This window comes from Pantherophis guttatus, chromosome 3 (genome assembly GCF_059756535.1).
Source record: "Pantherophis guttatus breed Tessera chromosome 3, ASM5975653v1, whole genome shotgun sequence".
In the NCBI taxonomy this organism is placed as follows: domain Eukaryota; kingdom Metazoa; phylum Chordata; class Lepidosauria; order Squamata; family Colubridae; genus Pantherophis; species Pantherophis guttatus.
Genome location: NC_142065.1, coordinates 129,437,945 through 129,454,076, shown reverse-complemented (window position 1 = coordinate 129,454,076; position 16,132 = coordinate 129,437,945). Strand labels below are relative to the sequence as shown.

At 34.2% G+C, this 16,132-nt stretch overlaps 1 protein-coding gene across 18 annotated transcripts in view; it reads left to right on the top strand.

Annotated features, from left to right (window-relative positions):
• Positions 1-16,132, top strand: part of CTNND2 (catenin delta 2) — a 479,927-nt gene that overhangs the window by 76,529 nt on the left and 387,266 nt on the right. For all 18 annotated transcript variants that reach the window (XR_015733589.1, XR_015733588.1, XR_015733587.1 and 15 more), the window contains exon 2: positions 7,150-7,283. Coding sequence is in view for 14 of the 18 variants with exons in the window: in XM_034411885.3 (XP_034267776.1) it covers positions 7,150-7,283 (134 nt within the window). In the remaining 4 variants the exon portion in view is untranslated. The remainder of the gene's footprint in view (positions 1-7,149; positions 7,284-16,132) is intronic.

The following is a 16,132-nucleotide window of genomic DNA, read 5'->3' as shown; positions in this document are numbered from 1 at the left end:
TACTTCCGCTGATGTTTTTTTACAAAGGCAGAAGGATTATCTTTTTTGACCAGCATTTTACCATTTATAAAGTTTGAAGCTGTACATGTGATAAAGGTATTAGACCCCAGAAGATGAAGAATAGTGTGGAGTTGGATAGCTGTAGACATCCTTTTGGGAGAGTACTTAAAAGTGTTTTGCATTGTTATAGATTTAGTTAGCCTCCATTTATTCAATATTTTTATCCCATCCTAGAGATTTTGTTTAGGCTTGTGTGTATGTTTGTTTTTTATTTTGTGCAATTTTTTAAAATATTGTTTAGCTTTTAAAAAAATATTGTTTGTATCACATTGTGCTGGTCTGTGACCATCTATGATCATAATAATGATTTTACTGAGTGTATAACCAGGTTTGTTCATACTGGGGCTCACAGTGTTCATGTTGCTATGCTATTTGATCTTAGTTCTTATATGGTTCAAACCCCTCTTTCGGAAATCAAACAGTTGTGCCATTGTGCTTTATCAATTGCAGTTAGTTTTATAAATTGTAGGAGCTGCTGTTGTCAAGATTTGCTGGAATGAATATGTATGGATAATCTTATGAGTGTATTAAAAGTAAAGTAATATTCTAAAAGTGTGTGTGTATATATATAATCTCTCTCTGTGTGTATGTATGTACTCATGGATGTACAAAAGCTAGTCATGAACATTCAATGAGTACAGATGTCAATTTTGGCAAGGATGGAAGTTATTCTCAATGCTTTGATGATTCTCAAGGTTCAGTTAAGCTCAGTTTCTGGGTATGTTCACAGCAAATCATACAGGTGCTGAAAATATTGCAGAGATCTTTGTAAAGGCTTCTCTGATTTAGGACAAAGTTAATGGAATTTTCTGCCTTTTATTCAGATACTGCCTCTCTAATGATGGGCAAACACAAAAGAATGAAATTATTTTTACAGAAAAAAACAAAACAAAATGGTGAAGAAAATTATAACGTTGGGCTTGCTTATTCTTTAGCACAGAAAAATATCAGCAAGCACCCTTTCTTTAATGTAAATGAGTTTTTCAACTGTTTTTGAAAGAATGCAAAAAAAAAAAATCACTTTATATAGAAAATATTTAATTTTGTAACAAAACCATCAGAAATGTTATTAAATATGCTACAACTTGATATTAAACATGTCTCTCACACACTTGAAAGGATCCCAAATATTTCAGATGGCCTTAAGCTATTTCATAACTCACTATATTGATAATGAATCTATTCTATCAAAACATAAAACAAGAAAACATGAATAATTGGAAGCCACAAAGACAGAATAGCAGATATATTCAGGAACCCTTTTTATAAGCTGTATGTTATGTATCTGCATGTATATGTCAGTTTGAAAACTTTAATATATTGTGTCAAGATGAGTAATTTATGATCCATAGATGATCGTCTTCCTATGATAAAGCTTTGTGGCCCAATGATTCTGGTATGGTCCAAAAATTCTGTTGCATCTCTTTATATCACCAAGGAAGACTTTCAAAAGATAGATACAGATTTGTGTATAAGTTTCCTTGCTTTGCAGATGATAAGGAAAATTAGACCTGATCATCTGACATTGCCACAATATACACTGAAACAAAGAATTTTAGAAATACCTTGGTATTCTTGAAGGAGAAATTCCAATTCAGTGACTCAACAGTAGAGGCAACAGTTGTGTGCGGTCTTAGTGTAGACACAATCTGAGCTATTGGTAGATATTACTTCTTGTTATATTACCATCAACAAGACAAAATAATCCATGTACTGAGTTTGTTTGTTTATTTTTATCCCACCTTTATTACTTTTATAAATAATTCAAGTCAATGTACATACCTAATACCTTCCTCTACCTATTTTCCCCAGAACAGCCCTGTAAAATGAGTTCGGTTGAAAGAGTGATTGGCTCAAATGCAGATTAATGCAGATTTAGTTACAAAAAACTTGAGAAAGGAAAAACTCATTAATTTTCGCATTAGCTATCAAAAACGCTAAATCCACCTGCTGTTGCACAACCACAATTACTAGCCATTTTACATTTTGTGAAATACCGTATTTGTTACTCATTCTGCATGATATTGTTTTCTCTGAAAGCATTTTCCATATGATTAGAAAAACAATAATCAAAATTTGAAATTCCTTCAAAAAGCCAGCAGAAGGGCATGGAACAACATAAAGAGTCTATAAAACATATAAACATTGGAAACAGTCTTCATAAGATCAAAAATGATATATTCAAGAGATACAATTGTACTGAAGCTCCCAGGAAGATACAAGTGTTGATAGCTTGAATGCCTCTGAGATTTCTAATAGGAAATCTTTCAAGATTTCCAAGATTACTGTACCTTTTTAATTTGAGGGATTTGGGGATGAATATGCATAGAATTGGAAATATACATGAGAATCAGAAGATTAAAATTATTTCTTAGGAGCAATTAGTAAACAGAGCTCAAATATAGAATTCAAATGCTGGATTTTTATTGTAGAAGAAAGTATGATGAATCAGCAGGTGTCTTGCTAGAATATGGCTCTTCCTAAGAATTGTTAGTAAATCCATATGTAAATTGTGTCTGGTAAGTCATGGGCTATACACATAGATTTATTATTTAGTGAATAAAGGAGTTGAGGGTATTTAGAAACAATAGAAGTGATTTTCTTTGGCATGCCAACAAAATAAACAAGAACTGTTGAAGATGAAAAAATAACTTGCAAGAGGCTTTTGACTGTTTAAGCAAAGCCACACAGAGCAAATCATAATAAAAACCTGGTATTTGGTTAGTCAAATTTGCCTAGCCGTGAGGTATTCTCACAACCGAATGATAATCATAGTTGAAATTATATCCATCTTTTCTTCAATTCCTTACTACGATGTGTGTGGGGGGAGGGACATTCTTATGTTACCATGAAATATTAATATAATCACCTGAGAATATAACTTAAAATTGTTTTAATTAAGCATCTGAAAATTAGTTTGAAAAGCTAAAAGGTTCAACAAATTATAAGCAATGCAAAGGCCCACATAATTAGTATTAATCAGAAATTTACTGATAAAATTCTATAAAAGAACGCCACAAGCAAATGTTAATATTTTCCACAAAACTGGATTTTTTTCAAATTTAGGGCAATACTTTCAGAAGTATTAGTCTTATTAAAAACATGGAAAATGTCAGACTGACATTAATAGTAACAGTTATTTATAGAATAATAACTAACTAATTAATAGGAACAATAATGAAATGCCATATTGAGCACCTAGGATTAGCAAAGACAAAAAGAATTGCTGAATGCATCATATGTATGCAATGCTTTTTGTGCTTATTGTAATAATTGTTATCCATTGTCTTTTGGCTTGACATAATTTCACTGAAGGACAAATAGTTTCAGTATGATACTGAAGGTGGCCTAAACAAAAGCCTGAAAGAGGTAGGGATAAAATTCCTCTATAAAGAGTTATGCAAATTAGAATATACAGTAAATAGAATTCTATATAGCAGAATTATTAATTGGTTATATTGCAGGGGTGAAATCCAACAGGTTCTGACAAGTTCTGGAGAACCAGTAGTGGAAATTTTGAGTAGTTCAGAGAACCAGTAGTGGAAATTTTGAGTAGTTCAGACAACCGGCAAACACCATCTCTGGCTGGCCCCAGAGTGGGGTGGGAATGGAGATTTTGCAATATCCTTCCCCCAGTAGTGGGTGGGAATGGAGATTTTGCAGTATCCTTCCCCTGCCACGCCCACCAATCTATACCCACTATGCCCACAGAACCGGTAGTAAAAAAAAAATGGATTTCACCATTGTTATATTGTTGATGCAGTGATGAGGTAATGGGGTTGTACTACAAACATCCTTTGAGGCTGTGTTCTTTGAAGAAAATTGCTATTGATGTAATATTTCCTCTAGGTGTTACCTTGCAATATAGGCAGTCTTTACTATGACCGTAATGAGGTCTGCCCATTACATCAGAAGTCATGACAACCATTAAGCGAGATCCCCCCCTCCCCCATGTAATGATCCCACTGTTGCTCTCCCTGATGCCACTGTTAAATTAACATGTAGGTCATTAAACAAGCATGGGATATCTCAAGGATGAAGGAAGCCCTGGAAGGCCCACCATCAGCTGGGTCCATAAAGAAGGCAGACCAGCAAAGACAGAGCCAAAGACAGACCACCAGGGGAGAAGAGCCCAGCTGGATTAGGCCCAATGTCACATTCCAATGCCAGAGAGGCTTCCAAATAAGCTTGACCAATGAAGCTGAGCTTGTGGGTTGGGCCTCTGCCCCAGTCAGCTGGCTGTCAGGAACCTGCAAAATTCTCCTGGCTCTTACTAGCTTTTGGGGAAGCAAAGGCAGCAACGTCAGGACCAGCTTCCCAAAACCTTTCCCTTGCTTAATCCCCTCCTTCTGCCCCTGGACAGAGGGTGGTAAAATCTGTAAATTACTTGATGAATTATTCCAGGTTGAAGAGTACAGCAGGGGAAAGGAAGGAAGCAAGCAAAAACAAAAGTCCTGCAGCTTGTTTGCCTTGAGGAGATGAAGAAAATGTTCAGCCCAAAAGCAAAAGTGGCTACAACACAAATATGCATCAAACGACCATGGCAGATAGGCATGCAGCCTAAAGGTTTCCAATTTTTTTGCTGTCAGAGAGAATCCCTTTATGACTACACTGTTTTCCCCAAAATAAGACATCCCCTGATAATAAGCCCAATCGGGCTTTTGAGCGCATGGCAATAAGGCCAAGCGCTTATTTCAGGGTTCAAAAAAATACAAGACAAGGTCTTATTTTCGGGGAAACACGGTAGGTAGTTGTTTTTTTCCTTAGAGGTGAACTTTTTCTAAGTGCTCTGAGGTCCTGTCAGGGCAGGATGGATGGGAGAAGTGGGGAGGGGAATTCTGCAACTTCCCTATGGTCGGTAGTAAGGGCGAATGACTGCTGGGAGGCTGCAGCTGCCTAAGTTTGAAACAGGGTCATATATAGCTTTTAGAAGATATATTGTAACTTCAAACAACCATTAAGTGACCTGTCACATCTCACAGATTATTTGTACTATTCTTATCTCCTAGTGTCCTAATCATCATTCCTGTGTTTTAATTTTTTTGGCTGTGCAGTCATTTATGTCTCTAGAAAAGTGGATTGGGTGAAGAGGGTAAGGTTTTAACTAATACCTTTTTAAAAAAAATACTAATGTCACTTTACCAGTTTGTAGAAACTACTAGGACTAATGATTTATACTTATTTAATGCACAAGATATTCTGTATTTCCATCAGAATTTTTCCTTAGTCACTTAGGTTTGATAGAATAAGAATAAATAAACAACTGTAAAAATGAAAATCAAATTGCATTGTTTGTTTTCAGTGGCTGAAGAGAAGAGGATATTATTCTGGCACTAATATTTGAAAACACTTTAAATGCAATTCCACATTGTCCTGTTCCAATAGTTTAATCTGCTGCTCTCTAGTATAGAAGCTCATTTTGCAGGCAGCATAATGAGGCACATTCCTAAACAGAAAAGAAAGCCAGAATGGCTTAAATTGGAAATATATTAAGTATTAATTTGGGACACTTACATTTTTAAATACATTTTATAACTATTTTTTTAAAATTTGATTTATATGCCGCCCTTCTCCGGAGACTCAGGGCGGCTTACAATGCGCTAAGCAATTTGTGGATTTATAATTTCTTTCTTTAAATTAAAGGAACAATTGTGTATTATTTTGAAAATTCTTAATACTATAGAAGTATTGTAAGAATTAGATACCTATTGATTTCACAGTCATTGTACAAATTCATTAGCAAATTTCAATAGCTTAGGGGGATGACTTATAAAACTTTCTTTTTTAAAATGTTTCTTTGACTGCTAACAATATCACCTTAATTTTTTACTTAAAGAAGAGAATAAATTGCTAAAGAGGTATAAAATTCTTCATGAATAAATATTAAATTTTATTATTTCTTTTCCCCTAAAATTAACAATAAGGAAAAGAACATAGCATATAATATGAAAACAGAAGGTCATGAATTTTGTAAAATGTGAGAAAAAAAAATAAGCATGTTAATAGGGACTTCTCTTTTTCTTTTCCCCCTCTCTCTTGCTTTCTCCAGTGATGTCATCCCTCACTATTATGCTTTCTATGGTCCTTCACACCTGAAAATAAATATATATAAATATATAAATTGTGTGTGTGTGTTATTCAAGTCTCAAAACAGATTGTCTGCCTTTAAATATTCTAGATTCTAGTGAAGTACACAAAATTGTACAGAATCATTATATTCTCTGTTATTTTAGCTACTTTTTTTACATAAATGTCTTCAAATACTGCAGAGTTGGTCCCATTTCTCTTAACAAGCAGTTAAAATATAATACATGATATTGTGGATGAAGGAAGTTGTGGATAATTAATTCCCTTAGCATATAAAGAGATTATGTTACTTTATATTAGCTTGTTAGAACATTTAATAAAACTAGCCCTTAGTTATTAAGTGTAATCTACAATTTTAATCAGAAAGGTAGATCTTTTAAACCTAGTAAATTCAGAGGTTTAAATATATCATTGTTATTGGCAAAATTAGTAATAATTGGATCAAAGGCATTTAAATTCAATTCCTTTACAATCAGAAATCTAGAAGATCTTGGCATGCTTGCTGTCTCACAGTTGAACATAAGAAGAAAAGTGGTGGTTGAGACAAAAACTAAGCTGAATCCAAAATTCTATTTTCATTATGACAAAACAGGTGTCTGTGGGAAATTCTACAAGATACCTTAGTTGTTACCTCAGCCTAGCTACTTAATAAAGCTGTAGAGATGTAATACTACAATTCTCCCCTACATTGCGTTTCTGGGCCAAAATGCAGCTGAAAGTAAATAAAAAATAAATATCATAGATATCTTGCTCTAGTCTATGGCCATACACAAGTTGGGCACAACTAAATTTTTTAGGTCCCACTTGGTGACCCCACTGATTGATATTTCAAACATTTGAGGAGAAATTTGTAGTAGATAACGTCTCCTCATAATACTACATGGCAGAAATGAAAATGGAGACATCTTAGGAAATATTTTGTAGCTACCATAGAAAAGAAAAAAATAGTTTGAATTCTTGATAAAAACACTGGATGTAATTATCTGTTGTTTCTTATTGTAGGAGCTATGCCTGTTCCTGACCAGCCATCGTCATCGGACAAGACAAGTTCCCTTAGCCCCGTGTTGAATACATCGAATGGAGATGGATCTGAAACAGAAACCACGTCTGCCATTCTGGCATCAGTCAAAGAACAAGTAAGCAACTGCAAGAAATTGCAAATTCCAAATCCTAAAGTGTGAGTCAAGTACATGATATATTGTGCACATGAGCTCCCTCTGTTAACTTCCTTGAGAGATTTTCAGGTATAAATACATATTCTAAAATAATGAACTTTCTTGGGTGCTATATTTGATTTGTGATGAAGTACAGTTTTTCTTTTTTCAAAGAAGTTTAAAACTACTACTAGTCAAACTAGAGTTACTGCTGTTGTCTTTCTTTCACAGTATTAAGAACTGGAATGCAGGTGTCAGATCCCTTATATGTCAAATAGGAGACAATTATCTTCCCTCACTGTTCTAGGTCCAGTCATTATTTGTTTCTGTTTTCCATAATCTTCAATAGATTTTGTTTCTTTGAATATTTATTAACATGGGGAAATTTTTCTTCTTTATGTAGTTTAGGATACTAATGATGAAATATTTTTGCATACTTGCATTGTCTATTATCACAGTGCTTCCACCTTATAATCTTAATATATTTTTTCTCTTTTTATTTTCATAATTTATATACAATCAATTCCCCAAATATTTTGCAGATTTCCGATTAAAATCTAGTCATGAGAAATAGTTTCTGTAACAATTTTGTACTTAATTTGGAGAAATTAGTCAAAATTAATAAACATTGTTTATTGTTTTCTACATAGAGCTATGAACCACAGTTTTATCATTCATCCTTCATCTGTTTCTTTTCTTGGTTATCCATGGCATTTTCAAGAGACTTCTCCAACACCAAAGTTCAGAAGCATCAAAACTATTTCTATTCTGTTTTATCAAAGTCTGACTTTTGCTTTCTGGTGTTTGACAGGGAAAATGCTTAGCACATTGTAAGCCGCCCTGAGTCTCCGGAGAAGGGCGGCATATAAATCAAATAAAAAAAAAATTAAAAAAAATCACTGCTTGTGTGATTTTGATCTTTGTAATAGACGGGCATCCCAACATCTGAATATCTAAGATCTTCGTTGCTGCCTACTATGCACTATTCTGCAGTCCATTGCTGGTTCCTTTACTATTGATGATTGATTGTAAAAGCAGAAGGTTATTAATCATTTCAATATATTAATTGTCAATTCTAAGACCAGTTGCTTTATCTGTTATGGTGGTGATTAGTCTTCCTTCTATTGAATTTTAATCCCATTTTTTTCATTGTGTTCCTTAACTTTCATTATTACACCTCGTACATCATTTGCATTTTCAGATTTCAGAATAGCATTATCACTATCATAGTGCAGGTTATTGATGTTTCTTTCTACAGTTTTAAAATTGTACTAATGTCCTTCCAATACTGCTTCCCATAATATATATTCAATATATATTATTTAGATTGCCTTTGAAATAAAGAGAGTATGCAGTGTTGTCTTACTCCTTTGTTGTTTAATCATGTTGCACCTTCTTATTTTTCTTGCCTTTGGCTTCTCTTTTTTTCTTAGCAGTTTCCACCATTTGTTCTGATATCTGGTTTACTTTCTTCTGTTTCTTGGTCTTTGGCAGTCTCTTTTCACATTCATTCTTAACAACCTCTTTGATTTCATTCTACAGTTTCTCTGATTTGCTATTATTAAGGTATGGGCTTCAGAGTGGTTCTTAATGTTATTCTTGAAAATGGTAGATATGCTCAGGATCATATCTGAGAAACTGAGTGGATTTGGAACTTGCATATGTTCAGTTGATGGTCTCTCCTGCAGTCATCTCCCACCACATTTTTGCTACTATAATTAAGGTCTTCCACCTCCTTGTATCTATAATGTACTGAATTTTATTTTTGTGTATTCCATGCGATGATGTCTATGTATATAGGCTTTATTTTGATTGTTGCAAGAAAGGCCATGAAGAAATCCTTGGATTACTAATAATTTATAGACTATTCTCCTTGATTTTTGTTCCTACGTCAAACAGTTCAACTACATTTTTCTCCTTAATGTTTCCAACTTTAACATTCAAGTCTCCAATCACATGCAGCATATGTTGCTTACATGTTCTGTTGATTTCCTATTCAACTTGACCGTAAACTTGACCTCATTTTTTCTGCCCCAGTGATTGGAGTATAAATTTGTTTAAACATCATATTAAAGTATCATCTGCAAAGTCCATTTGATATTATTCTGTCATTGATTACACTGATCCCAAATATTTCCTTTTGTCTTTTCTAACTGTAATAGCAGTGACATTCCTTTTTGTTTTTTATGTTCTGAGTACTAAGCAATACAATCTTCTTATCCAAAATTCCTGATTCCTGTGCACTTTAATTTCCTGATGACTAAGATTTAAAAAATGTTAATTTCACCATATTGAATTGTTCATATATTATTCATATATATTTGACTGGGATGACAGTCATACTTTGAGTGACCCAACTGTCAGTGACTCAGGAACACATCACCACCATTAAGAGGCAATACATGTAGTCCTTGATTTACATCCACAATTGCAACCAGAATTTCTGTTGGTAAGCAAGGTAATCACACCTGATTTTACAACCTTTTTTCTATGGTTGTTAAGTGAATCTGGTCTTTCCCATTGATTTGCTTATTGGAAGCTGGCTGGGAAGATTGCAAACTATAATCACATGATTATACACTGCAACTATCATAACTATATGCTAGTTGCCAAGCTTTCAACTTTTGATCACTGTGGAGATGCTGTAGCAATCATAAATGTGAGGATTGCTTAAAAATCTTTTTTTTTCAATGGCATTGTAATTTTGGGTGGTTCCTAAATGAATGGTTGTAACTCAACCTATATAGCAAAATATGTTTGTGTGTTGTTTACTAATTGCATGTAACCATGTTAACATGAGTTCTGGATTTTGTTCTTCTTATACCTGGAACTGTTAATTGACTAGATAAATATGCTGCAAGGTTAAACACTTTGAAAAGATAAAAAACATGTTTGTACAATATAATGTACTTAACTTTTGGGCAATTAACAACGAACTTTTTGTCTATAATCTTTTATAGTAGGCAGATATGTAGTGCTTATTTTTTTAATAGTATAAATATTAAGTAATTAAGTGTATGCTTAGAGGTAATAGGCTTCATTCTGTCATTCTTAGCAGATGGAGAAATTGTGATCTATGCAAGAAAGTTTATTTTGAACCATTTATTCATTCCAACATTAGAAGCATGTGTTTTGTTTGTTATTATTAATAGGACAAACAGCATGCATGAGAGCTGAGAGGCAGAAATATTTGGAATGGGGGCAGGTGTCCTCTTTTGCTGTTTCATAAACATTTGTACTGCATGTTTTTTTTTCCTAAATAAACCAGTGTAATGAACAGTCAAGTCCCCTTTCCTAGCAATAAAATGATAAAAAGTATTTTCTGCGTAAATGCCTCTTTCTCAGGCCAGTATTTGTGTTTCCATCATTTGTAGCTGTGTTTACTTTATTGTGATGATTATGAGGACAAAAATGAGTTCTTTTCAACTGAGAAAAGCAGATAGATGAATATATACCTATATTCTTAGAAATAAGGCCTCAAATGCTAGTTCGATCTATACATTGCTAAAATGTAATTTGCAAAAGAGATCTGCAGCTAGTATTTTCACTGGTGAAAGGCAGGACCTTATAGGTATATAAGGTCCTGCCTTGGAAATAAATACTGAACTCATTAGAATTTACTCCTGTGTATCTGTGGTTGGTTCTTTACTTCTGCTACCAGAACATCACATTTAACAGATTGTTTTGGGGGGGGCAAACCAGGGGTGAAATTCAACCGATTCCTACTGTATCGCACAATACAATAGGGCCGACTGCGCAAAGTCCCACCCATCCGCAAGGATGTCATGACGTCCCTTTTTTGCAATGATTTTCAGCCTCTGCACATTTGTGAACCGGTAGGGAAGGTAAGTGAATTTGCCCCCTGGGGCAAACATATCTTCAATCTGCTGTAGATTCTGTGCTCACCTTTTGTAATTTTGCAGTTAATAGTTAAAAGGGTGCTTTACAATAAGTAATATTTTATACTGGATTTCAGATCTTATGTCACTGTGGTTATCTTATGTTCCTCTTATATTTACCCATGTGAGCATTGAACAGAATTCTGAAGGCCAACTTTTTTCCCATTTGTAGTAGTTGCAATTTAATTAGTTTAGAGAGTGATTTGGTTTATAAATGTATCATTCTGCCTGCACTGATTATATCATTATAGGAATCTCTGTCTAATAACATCAAAGCCCAGTGATACCAGTATGAATGGATTACTCAGAGATTTATAGCAATTACTATTACAAATTTGAAATAATTGATATTGGTACAAATACATTTCTTTATTTAACTGCATATATACAGTATTACCAATTTTTGCACGTTAGACACTTAATGCTTTTTGAAGTTCAGTGAGGAGAACATGTAGAAAAACATGTAATCTGTAAAGTTAATCTGCCCAGAAAGGTCAACTCATTTGCAGGCTGTAAAATCAATAAAGGTTTGTGTTTCAGAATATTTGCAGTAATTATCTCGATTTTAAATATATACCAATAGAAATTTGTAACTCAGGTTGAACTGTAGAGTCTTTGATGCTGTCTGGGCTTGGTTGTTTTCTTGCAGAGGTTTCATTACCCAATTAGGTAACATGAGGAGTGCTAGAAGGGAGTGAGTTTTACTCTCTTTTTATATACTAATGTCTTCCCTGTCATGTTGGTAAGAGTGTTCTTGATGGTTCCTTGATTAAACTGTCGTTTACTGTTAGTTCAGTTGTCTGAATTGATGTTGATTAAGTTATTATTTACTTCTTGATTGTTTGTGTAATTTTAATCTTGGTGTTAATCTGCTTATCTGGGTGTTGCCTGCTGGTGAGAAAGTGTTTTGGTCTTTCTGTTTCCTTTTTGGCTTGTCTCTTTTAAATGGTATATATACATGTTGTTTATCTCTATGTACCTGTTGATGTCTGATTTCTCTGAATGACAGGCTTCTAGCAATTCTTTAGCATTTTTGGACTTGGCTTGGTCTAGGAGACTCACAATTTCCCAATTGAAGCTATGGTTAAGTCTATCCCTATGTTGTGAAATTAAGAGTATAGCAGCTGTTCCAGTCATTACAGTGTATGTTATAGATGCTTCCTGGTTTTTTTTGGGGGGACTGCTATGTCTTTTGATTTACTTACTTAATTTTAGTTGGTTTGTGTGCAATAGTGATGCCATATGGTTGTAGTAATTTGTGGCTTCTGAGATGTTTTTGATATATGACTGTGTTATCCTTTTCGTAGCTTGTGTTGGGTTGAGTCTTCAGGCACTTTTGATAAAGTTGTGTAGGTAAACATTTTATTGGATGATGTTGTATGGATGATCTATTTCCTTTTTCTGCTGTTCAGAGTTGCTTTTGTGTGTTTATGCTCATCTAAGTAGTGTTCTTACACAGCTTCTCTTTGGAGGTTGAGTTGTTACTTTTGTAGTGGAGCACTTGGTTGGTGTGGGTGGTTTTTATGATAGACCTGTGTTTCTAATTTGCCATCAGTGTCTCTGCTGATGAGGATACCCAGGAAGGTAGTATGTTGTTTTTTCTTCCCTTGTAAATTTTATTCCTTTGAAGATGTTGATAGTTAAATGTGTTTTCTCTAGTTGCTTCTTTTTTATTATGACAAAGGTATTTACTTTATGTACTAGATCCATATTTGAATTGCATGTGATATTTGAATTCTATGTGTGAGAATGCTATAGATCAGTGTTGGCGAACCTTTTCAGCACTGAGTACTGAAATGGGAGCGCATGTGCACATGTGCACGCCTGAAACTGGAAGAGCAGCCACCCGATATGCATGCGTGTGCCAGAAAGATGATCTTCCAGTTTCTAGCATGGGCATGCACACCAGCCAGCTGGTCTTTGCACGCACATGCATGCCAGAAACCAAAAGACTAGGTGCACACTGGAACCCGGAAGAGCAACAGGTGAAGGCTCGCATGCCCAGAGAGATCACTCTGCATGCCCCTTTTGGCACGCGTGCCATAGGTTCGCCATCACAGCTATAGATTCTAAGCATTGAATTATGTTCTCTGTTATGAATCTTGAAAGTGGTGATTCTGTGGGTGTTCCTTTGATTTGTTGATATATTTATCCATCAAACTGAAAGTATGTGCAAAGATAAAATTTGAGAAAACAAACAGAATAATTTTTAAAAGTTTCATAAAAATTAAACCTATTATTATCTCTACGTAGGTCAAGATAGTTTTCTTATATAATATTCAATGGCAAATATAATAAAGTTCCATTAATAGCAATGTGGTGTTTTGTTTTGTTTTGTTTTGTTTTGTTTTGTTTTATATATATATATATATATATATGAAACTAGGCACTCTGGCTGATTTATTTACATATACTGTAAGCTTTCCATATAGTCAGGTGCGAGGGGAGGGGCGGGCCTTTTTTTTTAATAGTGAATCTGTTTGGGTTTACTAATTAATTTACTAATTAATGCAAAAACAGTGATAAATATATCAGAAACATATCTTGAAGGGACAATATAATATATTCCCTAGTTTTAAGATTATCTTAAAGAATTTGGAATAGTTATGTCTGTACAAAATGAGTTTTTCATACTGCAATGTAAAGGATTTATATTTTTTTTAAAAAGGATGGAGATCATTATAGGGTAAAACTGATTTAATGCAATATGTATTCATAAAACATTTGGATTTTCCCCCCTGAAAAATAAATTTGCAATTGCAAGTAAATCTTGTAATTATTGAATTGTTGCTCACATATATTGGTTGTATGTTATAAATGAAGCTGTGTGTGTGAGTGTGTGTAGAGAGGGCCAGTTTGGTCTAGTGGTTAACGTGATGGCATAGAGCCAGGAGACTATGAGTTCTAGTCTCCCAAAAAATGATAAGAAGAAAAACAAAGTTCCTCCTTCATCCTTAGGAAATATGTTCAACATTATCATTGTCTCTGTTTTCTTTCTTTTTAAACGGGTTGAAGTGAAACTCATCCAGAAACGTATCTAGCAACGAACAGTAGGCTTGTAGTTTTGAAGGTTTTTCAAAGATATAATTAATAAAACTTCAAAATAATTAAAAAGATGAGATTTGGTCATATCTTGCATCCACAAAAGCCTGCATTTACAGCTCAGGCACCATGGACAACACCATGTGATTGCAAATGGCTGCAGAAGCATCCATTTCTGCTGTTCATTTACAAAAGAAAGTTATTTGCAATGCATACAGGCCATCTCCAGATCTCTCTTTGTTCCAGAAAGAATTTTGACAGTCTTTATCTCATACCCAGCTACCTTGTTGGCTGTAATGCGCCTGTGCTCTGCAAAGTGAATAAAAGTGCAGGCATTATTTTGCTTTCCTTACAGGAACTCCTTTTCTCAGTGGTAATTCCAAGGAAACATGCATGGGATCTTGCTGTGAAAAACTATTTTCAAAAATAATTCATATTGAAATGTAGCAAATTATTGCTACAAATATACATGCGTGTTTGTGTTAAAAGTGAGAAAAAAATGTGTGTTTCAAAAAAATAGGAAATTGCTCTCATAAAATGGGGTAAAATTAAAAGACCTATTTTTAACATTTACTTTTAACACAATATGTTTTGGTTAATACACCAACTCTCGAGTACTGTATGTGCTGATATGCAAGTTTCAAGATAGGGTAGGGTAGGGTAGGGTAGGGTAGGGTAGGGTAGGGTAGGGTAGGAAAGGAAAGGAAAGGAAAGGAAAGGAAAGGAAAGGAAAGGAAAGGAAAGGAAAGGAAAGGAAAGGAAAGGAAAGGAAAGGAAAGGAAAGGAAAGGAAAGGAAAGGAAAGGAAATGTCTGACAAGAAATTGTGGGGGCTATTTAAACACTAATGATTAAGGAAGATTTATATTAAAGTAAAGGAAACATAAAGGACTTTACTTTCTGATTAATAATGGTAGACTGAAAAAGATATTGTAAGCCAAATGACCCTCTTATATTTGTATCTAGTCTAATGTTTCACAAATCCTAATAACCCTTCTCTCTAACATTTTGGAAAATTTGAGGAAGACTGTAGTATGAAGGAATCTTTGGATTTTTTGGTACTTTTTTTAGTTCAATTGGATTGGGAAGAAAGGATTGTCAGTTATATTTTTGATATATGAAAAGAAGTAAGTTATATTTGACATGAGGTAAGACATCATTGTTTCAATTAAAAATGTCTTCATAAATACATACATTCCAGTAAAATTTACAAGTGTACATACTGATCCAGCCTGGAATTCAAATAGTAATATCTGAATATTAACAAATGATGCTACCCCTTCCAAATTTATCACATCATGCTAAATAAGTTTTTTCAATTATACTGATTCCTTTCAGCCCTGAACAAAGTGGTTTGGATTTGTTCCAGTGAAGTGCTTTCTGAAACAAGGTCAATGCAATGTTCTTCATTAAAGTGAAGAGACAATGTGATTTGCCTTGAGGTGGCACTTCATATTCCTTTACCAAACTTAGATGGCAGTTCTAGTAGCTGGGTCAAGGCTGTCACATAAAACAACTTCTTCTCTTTTAGAAGTAGGTATGGTAATGGTGATTCTTTGCTTTCATCAAATTAACCCATTAAAACTTTGAACAATCCTCAGACTTTCATTTAAAGTCTCTGTGTTATGTGGTTACAACTACCAATAATTGTTTGCAATTCTTGCCTTCACATTTTTTTTTCTTTTTGGAATCTTATAACTGCATGCTCAGAGAATGTGACTGGATGCTTCATTTTCAGTAATGGTTCAGCCCTGCCGCCATTTATAAGGTTTCAAAATAAAATATCAAGCATCACAGTCAGAGGTGGGATTCACTTACCTTCCCTACTGGTTCGCAAATGTGAGCGTGCATGTGCGCTCACTTCGCTTGCATGTGCCACCTCTATGCATGCG